This window comes from Panicum virgatum, chromosome 5N, assembly GCF_016808335.1.
Source record: "Panicum virgatum strain AP13 chromosome 5N, P.virgatum_v5, whole genome shotgun sequence".
Taxonomy (NCBI): domain Eukaryota; kingdom Viridiplantae; phylum Streptophyta; class Magnoliopsida; order Poales; family Poaceae; genus Panicum; species Panicum virgatum.
Genome location: NC_053149.1, coordinates 23900331 through 23923921, shown reverse-complemented (window position 1 = coordinate 23923921; position 23591 = coordinate 23900331). Strand labels below are relative to the sequence as shown.

General features: G+C 48.0%; 1 protein-coding gene across 1 annotated transcript; it reads left to right on the top strand.

The window, feature by feature from the left end:
* The first annotated feature begins 9234 nt into the window (after positions 1-9234).
* On the top strand, positions 9235-22134 carry LOC120672383 (ABC transporter C family member 14-like). The gene is made up of 13 exons (XM_039952746.1): positions 9235-10810; positions 14574-15070; positions 15244-15505; positions 18218-18538; positions 18643-18729; positions 18818-19438; positions 19544-19708; positions 19815-20109; positions 20206-20420; positions 20547-20852; positions 20938-21001; positions 21235-21474; positions 21556-22134. The coding sequence occupies exons 1-13, from the start codon at positions 9434-9436 to the stop codon at positions 21654-21656; spliced, it is 4551 nt and encodes a 1516-aa protein (XP_039808680.1). The 5' UTR covers positions 9235-9433; the 3' UTR covers positions 21657-22134.
* Positions 22135-23591: the final 1457 nt, after the last annotated feature.

The following is a 23591-nucleotide window of genomic DNA, read 5'->3' as shown; positions in this document are numbered from 1 at the left end:
CGGGCCGCGTGGGGGCGTCGAGGCGGCATGTAGAGGACGGGGCGGCGGCCTCGAGGCGGAGGCGGCGGCGGCGAAGACGGGCCGCGCGGGGGCATCGAGGCGGCCTGCTCGCGCGGGTGGCCGGCTGGTGGCGGCGTGGTGGAGGACAATTGGCGGCGGTGTCGAGGCGGCGCGGCGGTGGACGACTGGGCACAGAGGGGGGCGGAGGTCGACAATCGTCCACTGGAGGAAGAAGTGGAGGAAGAAGAACAGGACATAGGTTATATACCCTAACACCATTGGTACCGGGTGAAAACATCACCTGGTACCTAAGGAGGCCTAAGGTACCGGTTCGGCATAGGTACCGGTTGTAAGGTCACTCGGTACCTTAGGTCCTCAACGGGCGAAAAATGAAATTCACCTTTAGTCCCGATTGAGGACAACCAACCGGTGCCTTAGGCTATGAAATCCTTTATTTTTTGGAATTTTGGAGCCCACCCCTTTTTTGCAAAAAAAAAGGGACTTTGGTACAGGGTGAATAGATCACCCGGTACCAAAGGTATTTTGATTTTTATTTCTTTTACCCTTTCTGTTAATTCCCTAATAAATCAGTTAGAGCATCTCCACCAGTCTCTCAATCCCCAATCCAACTACCGTATTAGGAGAGTAGATAGAAAACTAGTGCTCCAGTGGTCTCCCAAAACCTTCCTCTTTCCCCAATAGCTATTGGGGCATCCCAATAATTCACCGCATCTCTCCCTAAATAAAGGGGAAGTTGTGACTCTCCCAATAAGGTAGTTGGATTGGGAGAAGATTATTGGGAAACTGCAAAAACAACTCCCCCAATAATCCTAAAACTACTATGAGGGACATCTCCCAATACCAGTTATTTGGAAAGGATTATTGGGAGACCGGTGGAGATGCTCTTAGATGCCTCATAAATCAGTTAACGACCTAATAAATTTATTAATTGCCCAATAATTCTATCATTTGCCTAATAAATCAGTTAATTTCCTAGTAAATTAGTTAATTGAATAATAAATCTGATAATTGCCTAGTAAATTTCTTAATTGCCTAATATTTATATTAATTTCCTAATAAATAATTTAATTTCCTCATAAATCATTTAATTGCCTAATAATTATATTAATGACCTAATAAATCATTTAATTGCCTAATAAAATAGTAAAATTGCCTAATAAATCACTTCATTGCATCACAAATTTGATAATGTTCACAGAAAATATTATAAGAGATAATCATTAAACTAATGGAATGTTAATGATGGTTCGCTTTACAATCGACCCTTCATTGTGATCTTGACGTGCGTAGAGAGCCTTCTCTTCGGATTAAAGAATACTTGTGTCAACCTCCACTGCGAATGGAGTCATGTCTTCAACCTTGTTGTATTCTTCTTCATCTGTGACATCGTCGACTCCCATAATTTTTCTTTTTCCTGACAGAACTATGTGGCGCTTTGGCTCATCTCTTGCACCTAGAAAACTTGATTTATTTCTAGACTTGTCCTTTTTTGGTTTGCTAGACATGTCCTGCACATAGAAAACTTGAGTGACATCTTTAGCTAGGACGAATGGTTCGTCTCGATAGCCAAGCTCTTTGAGGTCAACTGTTGTCATTCCGTACTCGTCGATATCGATAACTTTTCATGTCAGTTTAACCCATTGGAAACGAAATAGAGGGATCTTCAATGGCCCATAGTTGAGTTCCTAGATCTCCTCGATGTAACCAAAATATGAGTTCGTTTGGCCACTAGAGTTAGTGGCATCTATACGGACACAACTATTTTAATTGGTGCTGATGTTATCTTGGGCTCTTGTACAAAATATGTATCCATTAATTTCATATCCTTGGTACATCAGGATTGAATTTACCGGGCCCCTAGCTAGCCAAGCTAGCTGCTCATGAATTTCATCGTTGCCATGACTTCCTTCTGCAACCAGGTGGCGAACGTATCGTTATGATGTTTTGTAATCCATGTCTCAGACTTCAAAGGTTACATTCTTCACACAACTTGCATGTGCTCCTCCATGTATGGAGCCACCAAGGCTGATTGTTGCAGAATTGTTAGATGTGTTTTGCTCAACGTGGCATGATCTGTGGCATTTACTGATTTTCTTCCAAGTGTGCCCTTTCCAATCAGTCGCCCCTCATGATGTGATACTGGAACCCCAATTGAGCAGAGTTCTTCCACATAGTCAACACAAAACTCAATGACCTCCTCTGTGACATAACCCTTCACAATGCTTCCTTCTGGACGAGCCAGATGACGAACGTATTTCTTTAGGACTACAAAGTATCGTTCAAAAAGGAATATATTATGAAGAAAAATAGGACCGAGAATACCAATCTCTTTGACCTGGTGAACTAGAAGATGTGTCATAATACTGAAGAATTATGGAGGAAATATCATCTCAAGACTAACTAAACTTTGGACAACATCCTCTTGTAGCCTGATTAGACTCGATGGATCAATTGCCATCTGAGAAATTGTGTTGTGAAATGTGCATAGCTTTATGATTGTTGCTCGAACATTAGCTAGTAGAATACCTCTAAGTGCAACTGGAATTAATTGCATCATCAACATGTGACAGTCATGGGACTTTACGTGTGCGAATTTCTTCTTTTTCAGGTTTAGTAGCCTCTTTATGTTTGAAGAGTAGCCTGATGGGATCTTGATACTGTTCAAACAGTCGAACATACTTTGCTTCTCTTCCTTGCTAAGAGTGTAGCACGCAGGCCCTAGTTAATGACGTCCTTTATCCCTTTTTCTAGATGTAGGGCGGCCCGTTGTTTCATACGTTGAAGATCTTGCCGCACTTCTAGTGTATCCTTTGGCTTACCGTAGACACCAAGGAAGCCTAGAAGGTTCACACAAAGATTCTTTATTAGGTGTAACACATCAATTGCGTGGCGGACCTCTAAGACTTCCCAATAAGGTAAATCCCAAAAAATACTCTTCTTCCACATAGGTGCACGTCCGTCATCACTCTGCACTGATCCGCTGCCAGGTCCTTTTCTGAATACTACTTTTACATCTTTGACCATTTCAAACACAATTTTCCCACAACGGTGCCTAGATTTGGTACGATGATCTGCCTTTCCACCATAGTGAGCATGCCTCCTCCTTAATGGGTACTTGATTAGAAGAAATTGACAATGACTCATATACACGATCTTCCTATAGTGCTTGCGATACGTGTTGTCGGTTTCTTCTAAACAATGGGTGCATGCCCTATAACCCTTATAGGACTGTCCAGACAGGTTGCTTAGTGCGGGCCAATCATTGGTGGTTACGAAAAGCAATGCGCGTAGGTTAAAATGTTCCTCTGTGTGCGCATCCCACATATGAACACCCTGCTCTTTCCACAACAATAGAAGATTGTTAATTAGTGGTTTCAGATACACATCTATATCATTACCAGGTTGCTTCGGGCTGGGGATAAGCACCGGCATCATAATGAACTTCTGCTTTATACACAACTAAGAAGGAAGGTTGTATATACAGAGTGTCACAGGCCAGGTACTATGGCCACTGCTCTGCTTACCGAAAGGATTCATGCCATCCGTACTTAAGACGAACCTTATATTCCTCGCATCATTTGCAAATGTTGGGAATGTTCTGTCCACCTTTCTCCACTACGACCCATCAGCGGGGTGTCTCAACATATTGTCTTTCTTACGTTCTTCTTTGTCCCATCACATCAATTTAGCATTTGTTTTGTTTATGAACAAACGTTTCTGACGTGGTATTAGAGGGAAATACCACATCACCTTGGCAGGCACCCTTTTCTTCATATGCATCCCCTCAACGTCGTCTGGATCATCTCGAGGGATCTTATACTGACATGCGTTGCATACAGGACATGAATCCAAATTTTTATACTCACCACGATATTGGATGCAGTCATTAGGACAAGCATGTATCTTCTGTGCTTCTAATCCTAAAGGACAAACAACCTTTTTTGCCTCGTATGTTGTTTCGAGCAATGTGTTACCCTCAGGGAATAAGTTTTTTATAAGTTTCAGCAACTCCTCGAATCCCTTGTCAGACAAACCATTTGATGTCTTTTATTGCAACAATTTCAATGTGGTACCCAACTTCTTTTGGCTTTATTTGCAATCTGGGTACAATAATGTTCTGTAGTCCTCCAACATACGCTTCAGATCTCTCGATTCCTTTTCTGTTTCACAAACTTCCTCAGCTTCGCGCAGCATCTGACCCAGATCATCTTCTACAACGTGTCCTTCAGTATTTTTTCAAGGTTACCCATTGCAGTGTCATCAAAAAAGGCACCGTAATTGCCTGCAGAGTCAGGAATCCTATCCTCTTCTTCTTCATTATTATCCAGCATAATTCTTCTTTCTCCATGCTTGGTCCAAACATAGTAGTTCGGTATGAAACCACTACTGAACAAGTGACTATGGATGGTTCTTGATGATGAGTAATCATTCTCATTCTTACAGTTTTTGCATGGACAACGAACGAAACCACCGTACTTGTGATTCTCATCTTTTATGAATTCATGCACGCCATCAGTGAACTCGAACTCCATTGAACGTCGGTCGGTCATGTACATCCATTGCCGGCTCATCTAGGTTCACATTTCACTTATTAACATCAATCGAGTGTCAAAATAAATCATTTATTAAACAATATTGGAAGTAAAAATAATAAATTAAATAAATCAATGATTTTTGAAGAAACAATTGGAGTGCCCTCAAAATTATATACAATTTGCAAATACAAAATTGGACACAATTGGAACTAAACTAGAATATATAACCTCACATGCGTCAAAATTATAATAAAATAATCCAATTTCTAATTACATCTAAATAAATAGTTATCTTATGTCTAATAATTTATATAACAATATTTATATAACAATAATATAAAACTATAAACTAAATCGGGTCCAAACTACATCTACAAATATTTATCATATGTACAAATTAATTTGCTAAAGTATGAGAAAAATTACTAACTAATCTTTTAAAAAAAATTGAAAAAATTCGCCTCCCCTCCCCTCACTCGACTGTCATGAACAGTGAGTTCACGACAGCTTGGAGTGAGGAAGAGGGTGGGGTATTTATAGTGGCGGCACAAAGGTACCGGTTGGTGTAGAAGACCCGGTGCTAAATATTTGGCATCGGCACCGGGTCATGTTTCCAACCAGTGCCTTTACCTGGGGCACCTGCCAGCATCGGGTAGTGGCAAGACCCGCTGCCGTTGTCAGCACATTAGGCACCGGTTGGTGCCATCAACGGATTCCTGTGCCGCCTTAGGCATTTGGTACCATTTAGTGGCACCACCCGGTGCCTATTCTGCAGTTTTGGTACTGGGTGGTGCTTTAACCCGGTACCAAAGGTCCTCCTTGGACTCGGATCAGACCAAAGGTGCCAGCTGTTGTTGCAGCCAGTACTGATGCGTGCTATTAGTACCGGCTGCAACAGCAGCTGGTACTTTTGCCCAGGATCTTTGGCTCGTTTTCTAAGTAGTGGTGCCGACTAGAGCCTTAAGCCGGTACCAAATGCGTCTCCGTAGCACTGTTGTTTACTAGGTGATTAGGTCTGTTGTTTTGGTCTGATACTAAATGAACGGTTAGTGTCAGCCTAAAGTAAGACCGGTACCCCTAATCTAGAAAGAAAAACGGGGCAAGATGTTAGGAATCAGCATGCCTGCGACTGTCTTTTTCCTGCAAGGTCGAAGCATTCCTTATTATATGGAGTATATATCATCGATTCATCCGCCAGGCTAATTAAATGGAATTTCTACCGCCTTTCTCACGGCCACATAAATGCGCGTGGTGACCTCGTGCGAACCATTATAGTATTTATTAATTTTGTCCTTCCCATCCGCACCGGTCGATTGGCCTCCAAGACGGTGAGACCCAGCCGGCGCTCCGGTCAGCAGATCAGCTTGAAGCTGCTAGTCGACGGCGACCACCGATAGATGATGATGAGAATTGAGAAGGAAATGGTAAAAGCCTTAAAAAAAAGGAGACCGAGGCGTATGATTATTGGCCGGCCATTCCTGCGGCGCCGATCTTGCTTGCCGGACAATTTTGCTGGCGCTCGCATGCATACACACCGCCGAGTCGCGGGTCAATCCAGCTTGGCCGCCAAGCCATTGACAAGTCTGGGGAGTAGGAGTAGAGTATTCAGTAGTCATTAAGTCATTCCACCAACGTGTTTGAACGGACTTGTATCTTTGAGCTCCAAAAGGGCTAGGAGTAGTTCATTGTTGGTGGAGTACGCGCCTAGTGATGCATGCATGTTCGAATCTATCTTGAAGTTATATATATTACTAATTGGTTTGACTCAAATAAAACTCACAGATTTGAGTGGACTTATTAGTTCGATGGCCTGGATGCATAGATGCTGCGACGGAATAAATTACTTCCTCTATTTCAAAATGTAAATCGTTTTATTTAGTTTTATGTATCTAATTATAACATATGTCTAGATACATAGCAAAAGTTATAAGGGAATATATCTGGTGAAAACCACAACCTTCGTGAAAATCCGTGCAAACCATGGCAAAAAGTCGTCTAAATTCATCAAAAAATCACACAAATAGATGATATGATGATACACAACCTTGTAAAATATGTTGTCCAAATTCGACTTCGTTTGTGAGATATAAAAATAATAAATTTCTAACAAATCATCTTGATAACTTTTTGACTTGAAAATTATTATTTTTATATCTCACAAACGAAGTCAAAGTTTGGACAAGACATTTTATAAGTTTTCTAACTTAATAAAGTCAAGAGTTTTGTAGTATAATTTGGACATTCTTTTGGTATGAATACATAATTTATCTAGCAAGATAAAATATTCAACGTACATTGTTCATCCACTTATAAGTAACTCTTGAGAACAGCCTCAATTAGAATACAACAGTTTGGCTGCTACTGGACACAAAATTATAAAGAAAACCAATTCCCATCCTTCATTCGCCAAACAAAAAACTTGAGAAATCTTGGAAATTAATGTTGCAGTGACACTCATAATTATGAGCAAAATAATCTTGCTTGCATTGTGATGGTAGTGTAGTCGAGAGAAGCGCGAATATCTCACTCTCCGGCAGTCTGATTGTTGTCGAGATCAGAAACTAAGTCAAAACACTGTCACGTGGTCCGCGAGGGGCTTAGGTATATCCAAGCAAGTCGGGACGTTGATACCTTGCCTATACTTGTAATAATCTGGCGTACCATCGTGAGGGGGCGCGGAGCAGCAGCATCTCTTGATGGACGCTCTGAGGTTCATTAAGGCGCCCGCCATGACGACACATGACCATCTATCTCGACCAGTTCTCGAAGACCAGCGATGTGGATTGATCATGTCCAATTAATAAGGTTGCGACATGCTATTATTAATTAATGTATTGGGGTCTCTGTAATTGATCAGCGGTATGGTCGGGTCGAGCCTCCCTCTCCCAGTCTCCCTGCTGCTCTCGCGCTGAGGGTCGACGCCCGACAGTAGTGAAGTCAACTGAGCACGCCGATGCGGCTGTTTCGTGGAAGATTCAGATCAGTGCAAGGCCGGGTCGGTGATAAGGAACCAGAGTGTGGTCGAATGATACGAGTTGGTCGGTCGGGATCAAGCACAGTGCAAGGGCGAGTAATGAACCTCACCACAGGTAGAATGTTTGGTCATCGATTATACTCCCTCGTTTTAAATAGTAAATTATTACAACCTTTTTGGATAGAGTCAAACTATTTTATATCAACCAAAATTATAGAAAAGATTGTAAATATTTATAACACCAAATTGATATTATTATGAAAGTATGAGAAATTTTACAATTATTGAAAAAATAGGAGTCATCCATCTGATAAAATTCTACGATGGTGAAGGTAGGAATTACTTAGAAGTACCTAGAGTAAATTACCTAGTACTTCCAAAATGTGGGGTCAAGTATCAAAAGTGGGGACCGAATACTAATTTAATTTAATTTTTATAAATATTTTCCATAGATCAACGGCTATAATAAAGTTTGAGGTAAAAGTGCCTATTTGTTCTTTACAATCATTCTAAAATAGCTCTGAAAGTATATATATCTAATAAAGAATCTAATGGTACTTTTTCGATATCATAATATTAGTACTTTATTGCACAAATTTGATCAAATATGAAATATTTTAATCTCCAAGAAAATTAGAATGACTTATAATTTGAAATGGAGAGAGTACCTCCTTAATTATTTGTGAGGTTACACCCAACCTGAAGTAGCCTCCTACCAGATCGACCGCAAAAGCAGAGAAGACACAATTGTGTAGCTAAATTTGAGTTGGGTAATTCCAAACAGGCTCCAAGGCTTAAAACATAAATGTTAATTTTTTACCATAGAACTCGTATTTCTTGTATTGAGATGCATAATACCAAAGAAATTAAATACACTATCAAGACATACTTAATGGTGAATCTAATAATTAAACCAATTTAATTTTATAGGTGATGGTGCATTTTGCTATAAAACTTGATCAAAACTAGAGTACGTAATTTTAACTTATGACGAATCGAATTGTGCTAATGTTTCAAAAAATAAATTGAATTGTTTTGCATCTTTTAACAGAGATACTAGTTGATGCACATATCCTGAGATGCGCCCCGGATGCCAATAATGCCATAGAATACCATCGGCCGTCTTGAGGCCAGGGTACCTCCTCATGTCCTCATGGAGCACTCTCCATCTTCTGCAAAAGCCGTGATGCACATTTTGGCGTGGCACAGGGATGCCATATGGCTCAGCCTGTTCGGCTAGATGGCTGGGCTGGTTGAACTGAAATGGCTGGTTGGCTGGGTTGAGCCTGCAGAGGCGCCGAACGGCTGGTGAACTACAATATTCCAGCAAGTCGGCCATTGTTTCCGGCAGCAATAGTACCTTCCAGCTGTTATTATTCAACCAGCCACCCAGACCAGCAATCCGAACAGGGCCAGCACAGGCATTCTCCCAAGTCCAAATGTACGCCGCCGGTCCACGTAGTGCATTCTCGCCAGTACAAAAAGTTGCCGACTCGACTCCACCAGCGTACGCGTCCCGGCGTCCGTGCGTATCCCTCGTGGAGAATAATAGCACGGCAGGCCGGCCCCCGCAGAAGACGCCACACGTCACGCTGACCGCGCCGCCCGCTAGTGCACGGCGCGCCACGGATCGGCGACGGAGCCCGACACACATGCGCCGAGCCGCTATTGGTCATAAACCCCCTGTTCCTCCGCTCCGCCCACCGCGACCGGACAACAAGAAACCTCCCCTCCCCTCGCATCGTCCTCTGCTTCTCCTCCCCAGCTCCGACCCTCCCGAAGAGGAGAGAGCCTACCCAGGCAGGCACGCAGCCAGTCCAGTCCACACGACTCGCTCACCGGCACTGCTCTGCTGCATGCGCCGCTGCCAGCAGCAGTGATCGTCGGAACCCCGGGCCACCGCATGGCCCTCGCGTCGCCGCCGCCGCCGCCGCAGCCGTGGTGGCTCACCACGGAGGCCTGCGACCTCCCGTCCGGCTCCGACGCGGGGCTCGGGGAGTGGGCCGCGTTCCTCTTCCTCTCCAGGTGCTCGCAGCGCGTGCTCCTCTCGGCCGCGTCGGCCGTGTTCCTGGTGGCCCTGCTCTGCCTCGGCGCGGCGAAGCTCGTCTCCACCCGGCGCCGGCGGGGGCGGCATGGCGGCGCCCTCAACGGCGGCGCCGACAAGGAGCCGCTGCTCGAAAGGGGGGATCGAGCGCCGGCGGCGGTGCGGGTCGGGCCCGGGTTCGTCGTCGCGCTCGCGGCGTCCGCGATCCTCGCCGCCTTCTACGGCGTCCTGCTCGTCCTCGCCCTCGTCACGAGGATGGGCGGGGCCCTGGAGGCGGCGTTCCTGGCGCTGCACTGCGCGGCGCACCTGGCCGCCGCGGCGGTGGTCGCGCACGAGAAGCGGTTCCGCGCGGCGGCGCACCCGCTGGCGCTGCGGCTCTACTGGCTGGCGGCGCCCGCGCTGATGGCGCTCCTCGCCGGCACCGCCGTCGCGCGCCTCGCGTCCGGGGTTGCGGGCGCCCTCCCGGACGACGCGCTCGCGGTGGCGGCGCTGGCCCTGTCCCTCCCGCTCCCGCTGCTCGCCATCTCCGGCGCGACGGGCATCACCATCTCCGCCGCGGCCGCGGCGCCGGGCGCAGCGGGCGGCGACGATAGCGGCAGCGGCAAGGACACGAACGTGACCCCGTACGCGACGGCGTCGTGGGCGTCCCGCGCGTCGTGGGCGTGGATGAACCCGCTGGTGCGGCGCGGCTATCGCGCCACGCTGGAGCTGTCGGACGTGCCGTCCCTAGCCCCCGCCCACCGGCCCGAGCGCATGCACGAGCTCTTCGCCCGGCACTGGCCGCCGTCGGCGTCGTCCAAGGGCGGCGGCAACCCGGTGCGGCACACGCTGCTCCGCACCTTCTGGCCGCTGCTCCTGGTGAACGCGTCGCTGGCGCTGCTCCGGCTGACGGTGATGTACGTGGGGCCGACGCTGATCCAGAGCTTCGTGGACTACACCTCCGGCGGCGCGGGGGAGCGGCCGCCGGGCGAGGGGGCGCGGCTGGTGGCGACGCTGCTGGCGGCCAAGTGCGCGGAGGCGCTGTGCAGCCACCAGTACAACTTCCACTGCCAGAAGATGGGGATGCAGATCCGGGGCGCCCTCATCGTGGCGCTCTACCGCAAGGGGCTCCGGCTGTCGTGCTCGGCGCGGCAGCGGCACGGGCTGGGCATGATCGTCAACTACATGGCCGTGGACGCGCAGCAGCTCTCCGACATGATGCTGCAGATCCACTACCTCTGGCTCATGCCGCTCCAGGTACGGTACCAACTGCTCTCGCTCTCGTTTCATCGTGGCTGCATGTTCCGTGCGCGGTGATCGCAACTAGGAGTCCCCTGCTACTAGATTCGATCCTTGTTTCTTTTTTTTTTGAAACAAGGTGTTGGCAGCTTTTGGCGACGATGGCTCGTGCTCCGCCTAGCTCACGTGTTGATGCGAAGGGTGTTAGCTTTTTACCTTTTGGTCCCCTGCAGCCACGATTTGCGAGGGACGCATGGACTGGAGAAGAAGTGCGTGGAGAGTGGGGACTGGGGAGAGGGAGACCGAGAGAGGAGGTTGCACTTGCACGTATTGGATTTTCCGTGGGGCGATTGCGTGGTTACAGTCTGACAGATTACAGGCCCCTATGAAAAAGTAAATGAGCTGGGCATATGACACGCTGACATCCCCGATTTCGCCACTGCCACTGGCGCGCCCACAAATGCAGTTGCTGGTTGGCCGTTGCTATGATCGATCCAGGCCGCCGTCGGCACGTCCGCATCGGCCGGCGACGCCGCCTCGTTCTTGTTCGTCACTTCGTCGGCTCCGCCTCCCTCGTTGTCGCTTGCTTGCATCAGCGTCCAGGTTCGTTCGGCCGACGGCCTATAATACCTTGGCCGTGTTTGGTTTTTTTCATGGAATACTGTAGCACGTTTTGACCGCTAATTTAGAGTATCAAATGAAGTCTAATTACAAAACTTGGAATACTGTAGCACGTTTTGACCGCTAACTTAGAGTATCAAATGAAGTCTAATTACAAAACCACCTCTACAACCCCGTGTAAATCGCGAGACGAATCTAATGAGGTCTTTGACCGCGCGATTCAAGGATAGTTACTGTAGCATTACTGTAGCAAATCATCGATTAATTACCATCATTAGATTCGTCTCGGAAAGTTACACTCATCCCTGAAAATATTTTGCAAATAGACTTCATTTAGTACTGCATGCGGACGTTCGTTTTTTTGTGTAAACTTGATTTGATGGTTTACCAAACACGCCCCTCAGTGCCCGCACGATCGGCATTTTCCAAATCCGAGGGCTCCATCCGGGCGGCGTGACCGTTGACGGATCGGATCTAGTTGACCTTTGTAATTTATCCAGCCAAAGACGCTGCAAATAAGTAGTAGTAGTACGTACTGCAACAAGAAGTAGTACTTGCAACAAAGGAGGGTAAAAGGTCATGTTTGGTTGTCTCCCGTAAAATTTTTGAAAAGTCATTTTTTTATATTTGAAATACTAAATATATACTAATCACAAAAATAATTACAGAACTCGTTTGTAAATCGCGAGACGAATCTAATGAGCCTAATTAATCCGTCATTAGAGGTTGTTTACTGTAGCATTATTATAGCAATTTAGCGTCTGATTACGTCCTAATTAGGTTTAGTAGATTCATCTCGCGATTTACAAGCAGCAGTCGTAATGCGATGTACCACACCGGAGTTGCCGACCAAAGTGAGCAACCCGCCGCAGTCCGCTGCAAGCCAAGCCGTCCCACGATGATGGTGCCACAAGCGTCGCCTTCTGACGCAGTCCCACGCCGCACAAACAATTGCCAAGCAATGTCAACCGCCACAGTCCGCTGCAAGTAGCAAGATCTAACATCCTTGTGACCACCCCTGGCCGCCAGTATGATTTTGGTCGCCGCCGCAAGAGCTAGGCAACCCCCTTCGAGCTCTCCACCTGCACCAAACTGCCCCGCCAAGCCACCGGAAGGCTTCCCACCGCCAAGCCAAGAAGTGTCTCCACCAATGACGCCTTCAAGAAGGTAACGACGCCAAAGGCATCGCCGTCGCTCGTCCAACAAGTGGACAGGGCTTTTGCCCGGAGAAAACCGTGCTGAAGAGATGGGCTCCAAGATGACACCCCCAACAGAGAGAACGACGCCCTCAGACGCCGTTGTCATCACCACCAGCAGGAAGCTGCAGAGACTATCTCCATGTCAGTGAAGTGTATGAATGCACTCTACCGCTTGCAGACCTTACAGACCAAAGCCATGGCCCAGATCATTGCTTCTGCACGGACCAGCCATGAGATAGTGATTGCTAAGAACGAGCAGATCAGGGATCTTGATGCCCATGTTGACCAACTTGAGGGACTCATTGAGGAGCGTGATGTTCTCTTAGACGGGAGGGACGCTGACTTTGCACTTCTGGAGCAGCAGTTCACCGCCCAATAGGTTCAGCTGAATAATGCCTTGGATCACATTGAGATGTTGGAGGCTCAGCAGGCCCAGCCCGAGGCCATGGAGGAGGAGCCCCAGGAGGTTCAGGGTATCTCAGGACTTGACACTACGTCTGGAGTGCCCCTGCCACCCGTCCTATCCGCACATCCACAGCCCGGCAAAGCAAGAAGTCCCCGAGGCCGGCGGCGCAGATGTGCCACCACGCGTCGTGGCCAACTTGCACCTCCTCACGCCACAACACCCACAGTCGCAATGCCGCTCACCACAGCCAAATCGCCTCGCGCCGCTGACGGTCGCCGCGGCGGACCCAAGCGGCGCCTCGGAATCCCGTCCACCGCACCACCATGACGAGATCACAGCCGCAACATCCCATAGTGCTCCGACGTCTCCGCTGCCATCGTCTCCGCAAGGCCTGCACCGCAATTATGGCCCCGCGCAGCCAGCCACGCCACCAGGGCGCCGTTGGAGCGCGCAGAGCCACCCTTGGCTGCGCCACCACGGTGCCGCCACACGGCCCAGAGCTGCATCCTCGACCCGGACAGCCGCAAGACTGTCGCTGCACGCACGCCGCCATCACAACGCCCGTCACCGTCGACACGCGAGCCTCCATCTCGTTCTCGGCGACCGCAGGCCGGCACTCAGCCAGCGCGCGGCACCGCAGCCGCGCCGACGCCTCGCCAGCCAACAGCCCACGTCGCCACCAGGCCTCGATGCCGGCCGGCACAACCACGTGCAGAGGCAGCATGTTCACCGGATCCGGTCGGCGCCGCGCCAGATCCGAGGCCCCTCGGGTGCCACGGTCGCAGGGCGCCGTCCGCGCCGGCGAGCCGCCATAAGAGTTGGACGGCCGAGCTCCAGACGCCGCGGGTCCATTAGCCTGTAGATCCGGCGCCGTGGCCACCTAAAATCGCTGCACAGGGGCCGGATCCGGTCGCCGGCGTCGCAGCCGTCCTCGCCGGCGGCTCCTTCCGGCCGTTGTAGCGGCCGTGCCCGCAAGAACGAAGGGAAGGGGAAGATGCTGCCCCGCCGCCGCCGTCCTCGCAGCCCGCGCGGACTTCTGGCGGCCGGCTCCGGCGGCGGCGCGGCGCAGGGAGAGTGACGGGGGTGGTGGCGGCGGCGGCTTGGGGGTCCGCCCGTGTCGCCCACACGGGGACGACGCGGGGGTCAGCTTTTCTAAAAAAAATTGCGTGCAGTGTTTTTGTTTTCCGTGTAATTTATCCACTAGCACTACTTTTAGTTTGTTTAATGATCTAGATAGTGCTCCTAGGTTGGTGATCTTTAAAAATTACTTGCTCATCGAACGGCCCGGGGTTGGTGATCGATCGCCAGCCTTGCTTGACTGGCTGTTATCCGCCTGCCTCTGGCTTGCTATTATTGTATCTAAAGAGGGTACGGTTTGGACAATAATAATGCAAGGATCAATGCTATACCGTCCCGTGTGCACATTTTTTGTTACATCCATCCACATTCCCAATGTTAATTATGCCGACTCCTTCATGAATTTTACTTACTATACAGATGTGCCTACGGATTCCATCCTAACCAATGATTAATAATGTTCCGCAAAAAAAAACAGGTTGGCGTGGCGCTGGGCCTCCTGTACACGTACCTTGGCCCCCCGGTGACGGCGGCGCTGGTGGGCGTCGCCGGCGTGATGGTGTTCGTGGTGCTGGGCACCCGGCGCAACAACCGGTACCAGTTCTCGCTGATGACGGAGCGCGACCGGCGGATGAAGGCGACCAACGAGATGCTCAACTACATGCGCGTCATCAAGTTCCAGGCGTGGGAGGACCACTTCGACGCGCGCATCGGCCGCTTCCGCCGCCGCGAGTTCGCCTGGCTCTCCCGCTTCATGTACTCCATCTCCGGCAACATCGTCGCGCTCTGGAGCGCCCCCGTCGTCGTCTCCACGCTCGTCTTCGGCACCTGCGTGCTCACCGGGACGCGCCTCGACGCCGGGCTCGTCTTCACCGCCACGTCCTTCTTCAAGATCCTGCAGGAGCCCATGAGGAACTTCCCGCAGGCAATGATACAGGCGTCGCAGGCCATGATCTCGCTGCAGCGACTGGACTCGTATGTTGCTTGTTGTTATATTTATATGTATATATAACATATATATGTATACATATACTTATAACACAGCATATATATATATATATATATATATATATATATATATATATATATATATATATATATATATATATATATATATATATATGATGGATGGACAACAACAACAACAGGTACATGACGAGCGCGGAGCTGGACGAGGGCGCCGTGATGCGGGAGCCCGCCGCGGCGTCGGGGAGCGACGGGGCGGCCGTGCAGGTGTCCGGGGGCGTGTTCGCGTGGGACGACGAGGTGGAGGCCGGCCAGGAGGTGCTGCGCGGGGTCGACCTGGACATCCGGACGGGCGCGCTGGCGGCCGTGGTGGGAATGGTCGGCTCCGGCAAGTCGTCTCTGCTCGGCTGCATCCTCGGCGAGATGCGCAAGGTCTCCGGCAAGGTATGTACGCGCGTGCGGCTCACTCTACTGCTACTGCCTGTTATTACTACTGCGCGCATGTGCGTTTGAGCCATCACCTACGTAGGAGTACTAATTAACACAAAACTGAACTGAACTTGCACTCATACATGATAGAATTGCACCGCTACAAGAGTATCCGTGGTGGGCCTCGTCTTGGACCGGTCGACTAGCTAGGAAATATATATGCATGGTCCGGTAGCTAAACGAATGAACCCTTGCCTACCCTATCTTGGAAAATGATTGCCGCCATCTTTTCCTTTGACCAAGATTATATAGCGTCTACCACAAAACAGCAAATTGACATGCCACCGGCTTCAAATAAATCATGCACGCACGCACCACGTGCCATTATCCGCAATGTTATTCTATTTCCACATTCTATTACTAGCAAAAATAATCATCAAAATACATTTACCAAGTTATCGAATAATATTTAGTAATAGCTCGCCGATTACTGAACTACTAAAAATTTATTCAGTAATTCTACTCAATTTAGCTATTGGTATAGAATGAACTATATATATTAGTCTGGTAAGCGTTGGGCCTGATTGGTGATGCATAGTATATATGTATCCCCATACCCTAGCTCTATGAATATAATGCTGTTCCAGCCTCAGCCGGCACGCAAGAGGCCGGCCGCCCGGCAGTCCATCCATAGTTATCAGCCGCATCTGCTACATTTTCTTCCATCTCTCAGAAAATAATGGTTATAATAAGTAAATCTTACTGGAAGTATAGTCCGAACATTAAAGCCCGTCCATGCTTGCTCACTTCTGCTGTGACTCGGAAATATTTTTCTAAACACAATTACAGTCGACATTTATATGTAGCATCTTATAATAGGGCAAAAAAATCCTATATATAATAATCCAGCCAGGAGATAGGAATTTAAAGACACGCAGGTCAAGAGAGTCACTCCAAGGGATGAATGATCAAGCAATGCAGAGAGATTTCGATCCGATTGATCCGATGCCGCATCGTCTTTTTGTCTGGAAAAAAATATAAAATGCGCCGCTCTAGCTAGCTACTCGTAGTAGTTGTACATCTCTCTGATGCGCATCGAAAAGTTTTTTGCCCTAAGTGCTGGAGAGGTTACGCTTGTTGTCGAGTGTCTTGCCAGGTGATGCTGCGCACATAAAGCGAAATCGTACCAGTCTAAAAAGAACATACGGATGATTGGTAATAATAATATACTATATTCAGCGTGTGGGGTGGTACCGGCGCGCGCGTACAGTTCTTCGCAACGTGCCAATGTTTCAGGGATCAGACAAGACACAGCACTATGTACATACTAGTACAAAAAGACCGGAATCGATGCCTCTGATCTACTAGTACTATAGTCTAGCAGAATCGTCCGAGCCAAGAACAGAATACTGACCGTGGTAATCCGTCAAATCAAAATTACACAAAAAGACGAATGCTCGCATGGAATACTAAATGAAGTCTACTTGCAAAACTTTTTTTTAGAGATGGGAGTAACTTTTCGAGACGAATCTAACGACGGTAATTAATTGATGATTTGCTACAGTGATGCTACAGTACCATCATCTAATCACGCGGTCAAAGGCCTCATTGAATTCGTCTCGCGATTTACACAGGGGTTGTGAAGGTGGTTTTATAATTAGACTTTATTTAATATTTTAAATTAGTGGTCAAAAGTGGAAAAAAAATTACATGAAATCTCGACCAAACACGGCCCATGTTCCAAAAGGGGCTTATCGAGATCAGCACTGTGGATTCGGGCCTGCCTTGTCATGGCTGAGGCTGCCAATTCTGTCCCTTCAGGCCGGCCTGGCCCGCGTCACCTCTCATGTGGTCTGGTCACCCTGCGCCAGAGTGTGGCTGACTGTGAACAGTGCAGGGAATCCTTCGCTTTGTTCATCTGGTTACTCATTGGTTCTTCTCTCATACAAATTCACCTACCAGTCAACCAACAATATTTTTTTTACAACAAATCATCAACACCAACTACTAGCCACAGCCAGCCGAACAGAATGAATTAATTGAATATCTTCTTTTGACGTCTTGGATGCCATAGCCATTGGCCAGCACTGTTTTTTTCTTTCGAAGAACCTTGGCCAGCACTGTTACGTGGACACCAACATGCATGAGAGTCCGACTCCAATTATGGTCTCGTATAGGGGTGGGGAAAACTGAAAAAACCGAAATGGAATAGCCATATTTCGGCTTGTTCAGTTTCCATAACAGTTTTCTTTCACTTTTGTGTAATTCTTTTGGTTTCAGCCTTCAAAACTGAAATCAGCCTAAAAACTGAATTGTGGTATTACCTGTGAACTTATGCTAGCACCATCTCCAAAAGTGAAACAATTTGAGTTAGACCGCTGGCCATACTGTGATTTTGTCATTTCGTATATGAATGTACGGCTATATTTGCATTAGAATAATGACACGCATTTTGCCATTTGTAGTGTTGAATTTGTTAAGAAGTTGATGTTTACTGTCCAAATTATCGGTGGAGAACCGAAAAAAATTTAGGTCTCTGTTTTTTTTGGCAATTTAGATTTGGTTTTCAATGTTCGTTTCCTTGGTTTTTAGGTTTTATTTTGCTTTGTCAGTTTTGAGAAGCTGAAGAAAAGAAAAACTTGAGTTCAATCCTTGAGAGAGCAACCCTGCCTCATATTTCCATAGGGGGGAAACAGAAGCCTCATCTGTTGCTGCAAATGATTGCAGGTGAAGGTGTGTGGCAGCACGGCGTACGTCGCGCAGACGGCATGGATTCAGAACGGCACCATCGAGGAGAACATCCTCTTCGGGAAGCCCATGCACCGGGAGAGGTACAAGGAGGTCATCAGGGTGTGCTGCCTGGAGAAGGACTTGGAGATGATGGAGTTTGGCGACCAGACGGAGATCGGCGAGCGTGGCATCAACCTCAGCGGCGGGCAGAAGCAGCGCATCCAGCTCGCCCGTGCCGTCTACCAGGACTGCGATGTCTACCTCCTCGACGATGTGTTCAGCGCAGTCGATGCGCACACCGGCACTGAGATCTTCAAGGTACTCGTTTGACAGTTGTGGTCGTAAAATTGCTCAACTTGATCAGATGCCCAACTGAATGAATAGCAGTAGGCTGAATTCAACGTCTGCTTATGTTTGTGCAGGAATGTGTGAGAGGTGCTCTGAAGAACAAGACCATAGTGCTTGTGACCCACCAAGTTGATTTCTTGCACAATGCCGATATTATATACGTAAGTAGGCGCAACTCTTCTCAATTGATTTCGGTCACATTTGGGCATCTCTGAAGAATTGAATTGACCACTGCTCATATCCTTCCAGGTGATGAAGGACGGCATGATCGTGCAATCGGGCAAGTACGACGAGCTCCTCCAGCCCGGCTCCGACTTCGCGGCGCTGGTGGCGGCGCACGACAGCTCCATGGAGCTCGTGGAGAGCGCGGCGCCGGCGAGCGAGCGCGAGCTCCCCCTCTCCCGGGAGCCGTCGTCGAACAAGAACGCCGAGCCGTCCTCGTCCTCCTCCATCGTGGCGCCCAAGGCCGACAAGGCGTCGGCGCGGCTGATCAAGGAGGAGCAGCGCGAGAGCGGGCACGTGAGCTTCGCCGTGTACAAGCAGTACATGACGGAGGCGTGGGGCTGGTGGGGCCCGCTCCTTGTGATGGCGGTCTCCGTCGCGTGGCAGGCCTCGCTGGTGGCCAGCGACTACTGGCTCGCCGACGAGACCTCCGACGAGAACGCCGCCTCGTTCCGGCCGTCCCTGTTCATCAACGTGTACGCCATCATCGCCGCCGTCTCGGTGGTGCTCGTCACGGCGCGCTCCTTCCTCGTGGCCATCATCGGCCTCCAGACCGCGGACAAGTTCTTCAAGCAGATCCTCAACAGCATCCTGCACTCGCCCATGTCCTTCTTCGACACCACGCCGTCCGGCAGGATCCTCAGCAGGGTGCGTACGGCGTCGAGACACCCTTCTCTGTTTGATTTGCTTGATTGATCCTGTTCATGTGATCTATCTGAGTGTCTGACATGGTTTATGATCTCCTACCCGCAGGCGTCATCGGATCAGACGAACGTCGATCTCTTCCTGCCGTTCTTCGTCTGGATGAGCGTGTCCATGTACATCACCGTGATCAGTGTGCTGATCGTCACGTGCCAGGTGGCGTGGCCATCCGTCGTCGCCATCATCCCTCTGGTGATACTGAACCTCTGGTACCGGGTGAGTCTGTGCTCTGCCGCCATGGCAGCAACTCTCTCTGATGCTTTCACTTTGTTGTTCTCCGCGCTTGCTGCGGGTCCTGACGATCTGGTATGATCCACGGCAGGGCTACTACTTGGCGACGTCAAGGGAGCTGACCCGCCTCGAGTCGATCACCAAGGCTCCGGTGATCCACCACTTCTCGGAGACGGTTCAGGGTGTCATGACCATCAGGTGCTTCAGAAAGGAGGACAGCTTCTTGCAGGAGAACCTGGACCGGGTGAACGCGAGCCTGAAGATGGACTTCCACAGCAATGGCGCGAACGAGTGGCTCGGTTTCCGGCTCGAGCTGATCGGAAGCTTTGTTCTCTGCTTCACAGCCTTGCTCATGGTCACATTGCCGAGCAACTTCGTGAAGCCAGGTGGGCTTCTAGCATCTGATTGACTGTACAGTTATTACCATCATGACTTCTGTTCTCTAATGGTTTCGAACTCTGAATACCCTTCTCACGATGCAGAGTATGTTGGTCTATCACTATCATATGGTCTATCGCTCAATTCGGTGTTGTTCTGGGCAATCTGGATCAGTTGCTTCATAGAAAACAAAATGGTCTCAGTTGAGAGGATAAAGCAGTTCACAAACATTCCTTCAGAGGCCGCATGGAGGATTAAGGACTGCCTACCAGATGCTAACTGGCCAACAAAAGGCGACATCGATGTCGTTGATCTCAAGGTACATCCCAAAACTGATAGTCCCATACATCTTTTTTTTTAAAAAAAGAATAATATTCGATATAGTGCAGCAGTCAAGAATTTGAGAAGCATCAAGTAACACGAGTTTGTCTCTGTGCTTCTGCAGTTTAGGTATAGGCACAACACTCCTCTAGTGTTGAAGGGCATCACAATAAGCATACATGGAGGAGAAAAGATTGGAGTCGTCGGCCGAACCGGTAGCGGGAAATCAACACTGATCCAGGCATTGTTCAGAATAGTGGAGCCTTCTGAGGGGAAAATAATTATCGACGGAGTTGACATCTGCACTTTAGGACTCCATGACCTTAGGTCTCGGTTTGGCATCATTCCTCAGGAGCCTGTTCTCTTTGAGGGGACCATTCGGAGCAACATCGATCCGCTTGAGCAGTATTCTGATGATGAAATCTGGCAGGTACATATTTCAACAACAAGCCTATTTTTGATCTATTTAACTTTCGCTATCATCTTATTAGAAGCTAAACTTGATTCCCTTTTAGGCTTTGGAACGTTGTCAGTTGAAAGAAGCTGTGGCTTCAAAACCCGAAAAGCTTGATGCTTCAGGTCTGTTAACTATTAACCTAAGTGTTTAATATCCTGAGAAAAATAATATGAATTTTCTTTGTTCCTATTTCAACGTTACATACTGTTTTCTCCAAAATAGTGATTTAAGGGAACTATGTCAGCTACTTGCATGACGAACTTGATGGAAAAGGCCCAAGTTTTTCCTTTTGAACCAAACATTTGATGCAACTACATACTGGCAATGAACATATTTTACCTTTTTCTCTACCTAGTTGTCGACAACGGCGAGAACTGGAGTGTAGGACAGCGGCAACTGTTGTGCCTGGGCCGGGTGATGCTGAAACGCAGCACGATACTGTTCATGGATGAGGCCACTGCTTCAGTGGATTCCCAAACTGATGCTGTGATTCAGAAGATCATCCGGGAAGACTTTGCAGCTTGTACAATCATCAGCATTGCCCACAGAATACCAACAGTCATGGATTGCGACAGAGTCCTGGTTATCGATGCAGGTAACCATCTAAAGCTTAACACCCTGTTCGCGATACTAGCATTTTAGAACTCTAGCTCACCCTGAATCGTTGCTCTAACAGGACTAGCAAAGGAGTTTGACCGGCCTGCGAATCTGATCGAGAGGCCATCTCTCTTTGGAGCATTGGTTCAAGAGTACGCAAACCGGTCATCCGATGTGTAGCCTTGGAGATGGCATAATTTTTGACTCAAGATTTTGGAGGAAATAGGGAACGGAGATTTCCTGGTGTGGTGCGTTGAACTAGCAAGCTGCATTCATTTGCTCCGAATAAAACTGCGAGCCCTGAAAATTTGGTGAGCGGTAAACCGGGTTGTGAAAGGTCGGAGGAGCCACGATGTGATTCATTCAAGGCATCAATATGACTGAGACGAAGCAGATATCAAGATGTGTTTCAGCCGGTTAAGCTGAAATTTTCTAATATTGTGAGTTGAAGATGATGTATGAATGTACTGTTCGACTAGAGTATTGTCACTCTCAGGCAGATTTTCTGCAGACCAGATCAGCTGTATGGAACTAAAAACCATGAAAATTGCCAGAATTATTTGCTTCTCTAGAAGAACCATTTGAACTTGTGCGGATTGTTTGTTCGTACTCGATCCATTATGATTTATGTGTTTTCTATGGTATGCAGTTTCTGAAATATATTTGGCCAGTATTATTTCTATTTGACTATCTGTTGAGGGTCCTTAAATTACAAAATCCTATCGTCAACTATACTTAGGAATAAAGAAGAATGGCCTTACTTACTCACATAATTGTATCACTAACCTAGTTCTACAAATGTATTTTCTATTAAGCCATTTCAAGAGTCCAAAATAAGAGGAAAACATCCATCCTGCATCACACTTACAAGAAGAACCACAAGCCGAGAACATAGATATGGATGACGACTCCTCGGATTTCCATGCAGGACTCGGAACAGGAACAGATGGTGCGCTGGAGCCTCCATGGGAGCAGCTCGAACTCGAGCCTGTCACCTTCTTGATCGCACCCAAAATCTTCCTGCCGGTCCTCTTCATGCCTGCAACAATGAACAAAAGAACATACAAGAACAAAACTTGAAACGTTATGTGAGAATTAGCAAATAAAAGTCAGCCATTCGAAGATTAGTAGTCTTTTGTGGGGGGTGTGGTTGCTTCTCACAAAAATCGTACTTGTGGTTGATGACACTCCATAAAAATCATTCTTGTGGACAATACCATACCACAAATCGTTCTTACAGGATAGAAGTACCACCACAAACACGTTCTTACAGCGGAATCAAAACGAAACACGAAATGCAAATGAAGTAAAGAATGAGGGAAATATTTTTTTTCTTTCTTTTGGAAGTAGAGCTAGAACAAGAGCATCAAGAGCAGGAGGGAGAGAACTCGAGGGCATTGAGCTGCAGCTCAAGTTGGGGGCAACAAAAGGAGGTGTAGTGCACCGGTTTTTATATGGGAGCCTTCCCATTGGTTCAGCCGAACCAAGAGGTCAGCCGATCCCCCCCCCCCCCCCCTGCTGATCTTTTACTCAATGATTCAATGCCTGCCACAAGTGCCAAAATGTGATTGAATACCTGCAAATATAGGCCAGTGTAGGGCTAGGTGTAGCCCCAAATAAACTTGGATACGAAAATGCATCAAATTCATCCATGCACTAGCTTCCAAATGCCCATGGCTGAAATTTTCAACCCAAAACTGCCCTTTGTATGCAGGCCCAAATCCAAGTTTTATGATATTGTGAAATCAAATAAGCCAAGGGTCTAATTCAGAAATGATACAAATGCACATGCAAAATTCTAATCGAAAATATGATAATTGAAACATCCAATGAGTGAGATCAAATATGAGATAACTACCAATTTACTTACCGGTAAGATTTCAATATTTTAAGTCCATTGAATGAGACATTTTTATTCCGACAATTAAATTTTGTGATTTGAAATTTAATCCAAGTTTGACGGAAATTTTCTTTACTTGCCACATTATTTCGATCTCGGAAAAATTCTTGCCTTGATGCGGTGTTCTGGGTCTTCGGGGATGTCGCTTGCTTTTTTTTTTTGAATGGATTCAAGAATGATTTTTTTTATTTTAGTCGTTCCATACGGGTGACCCT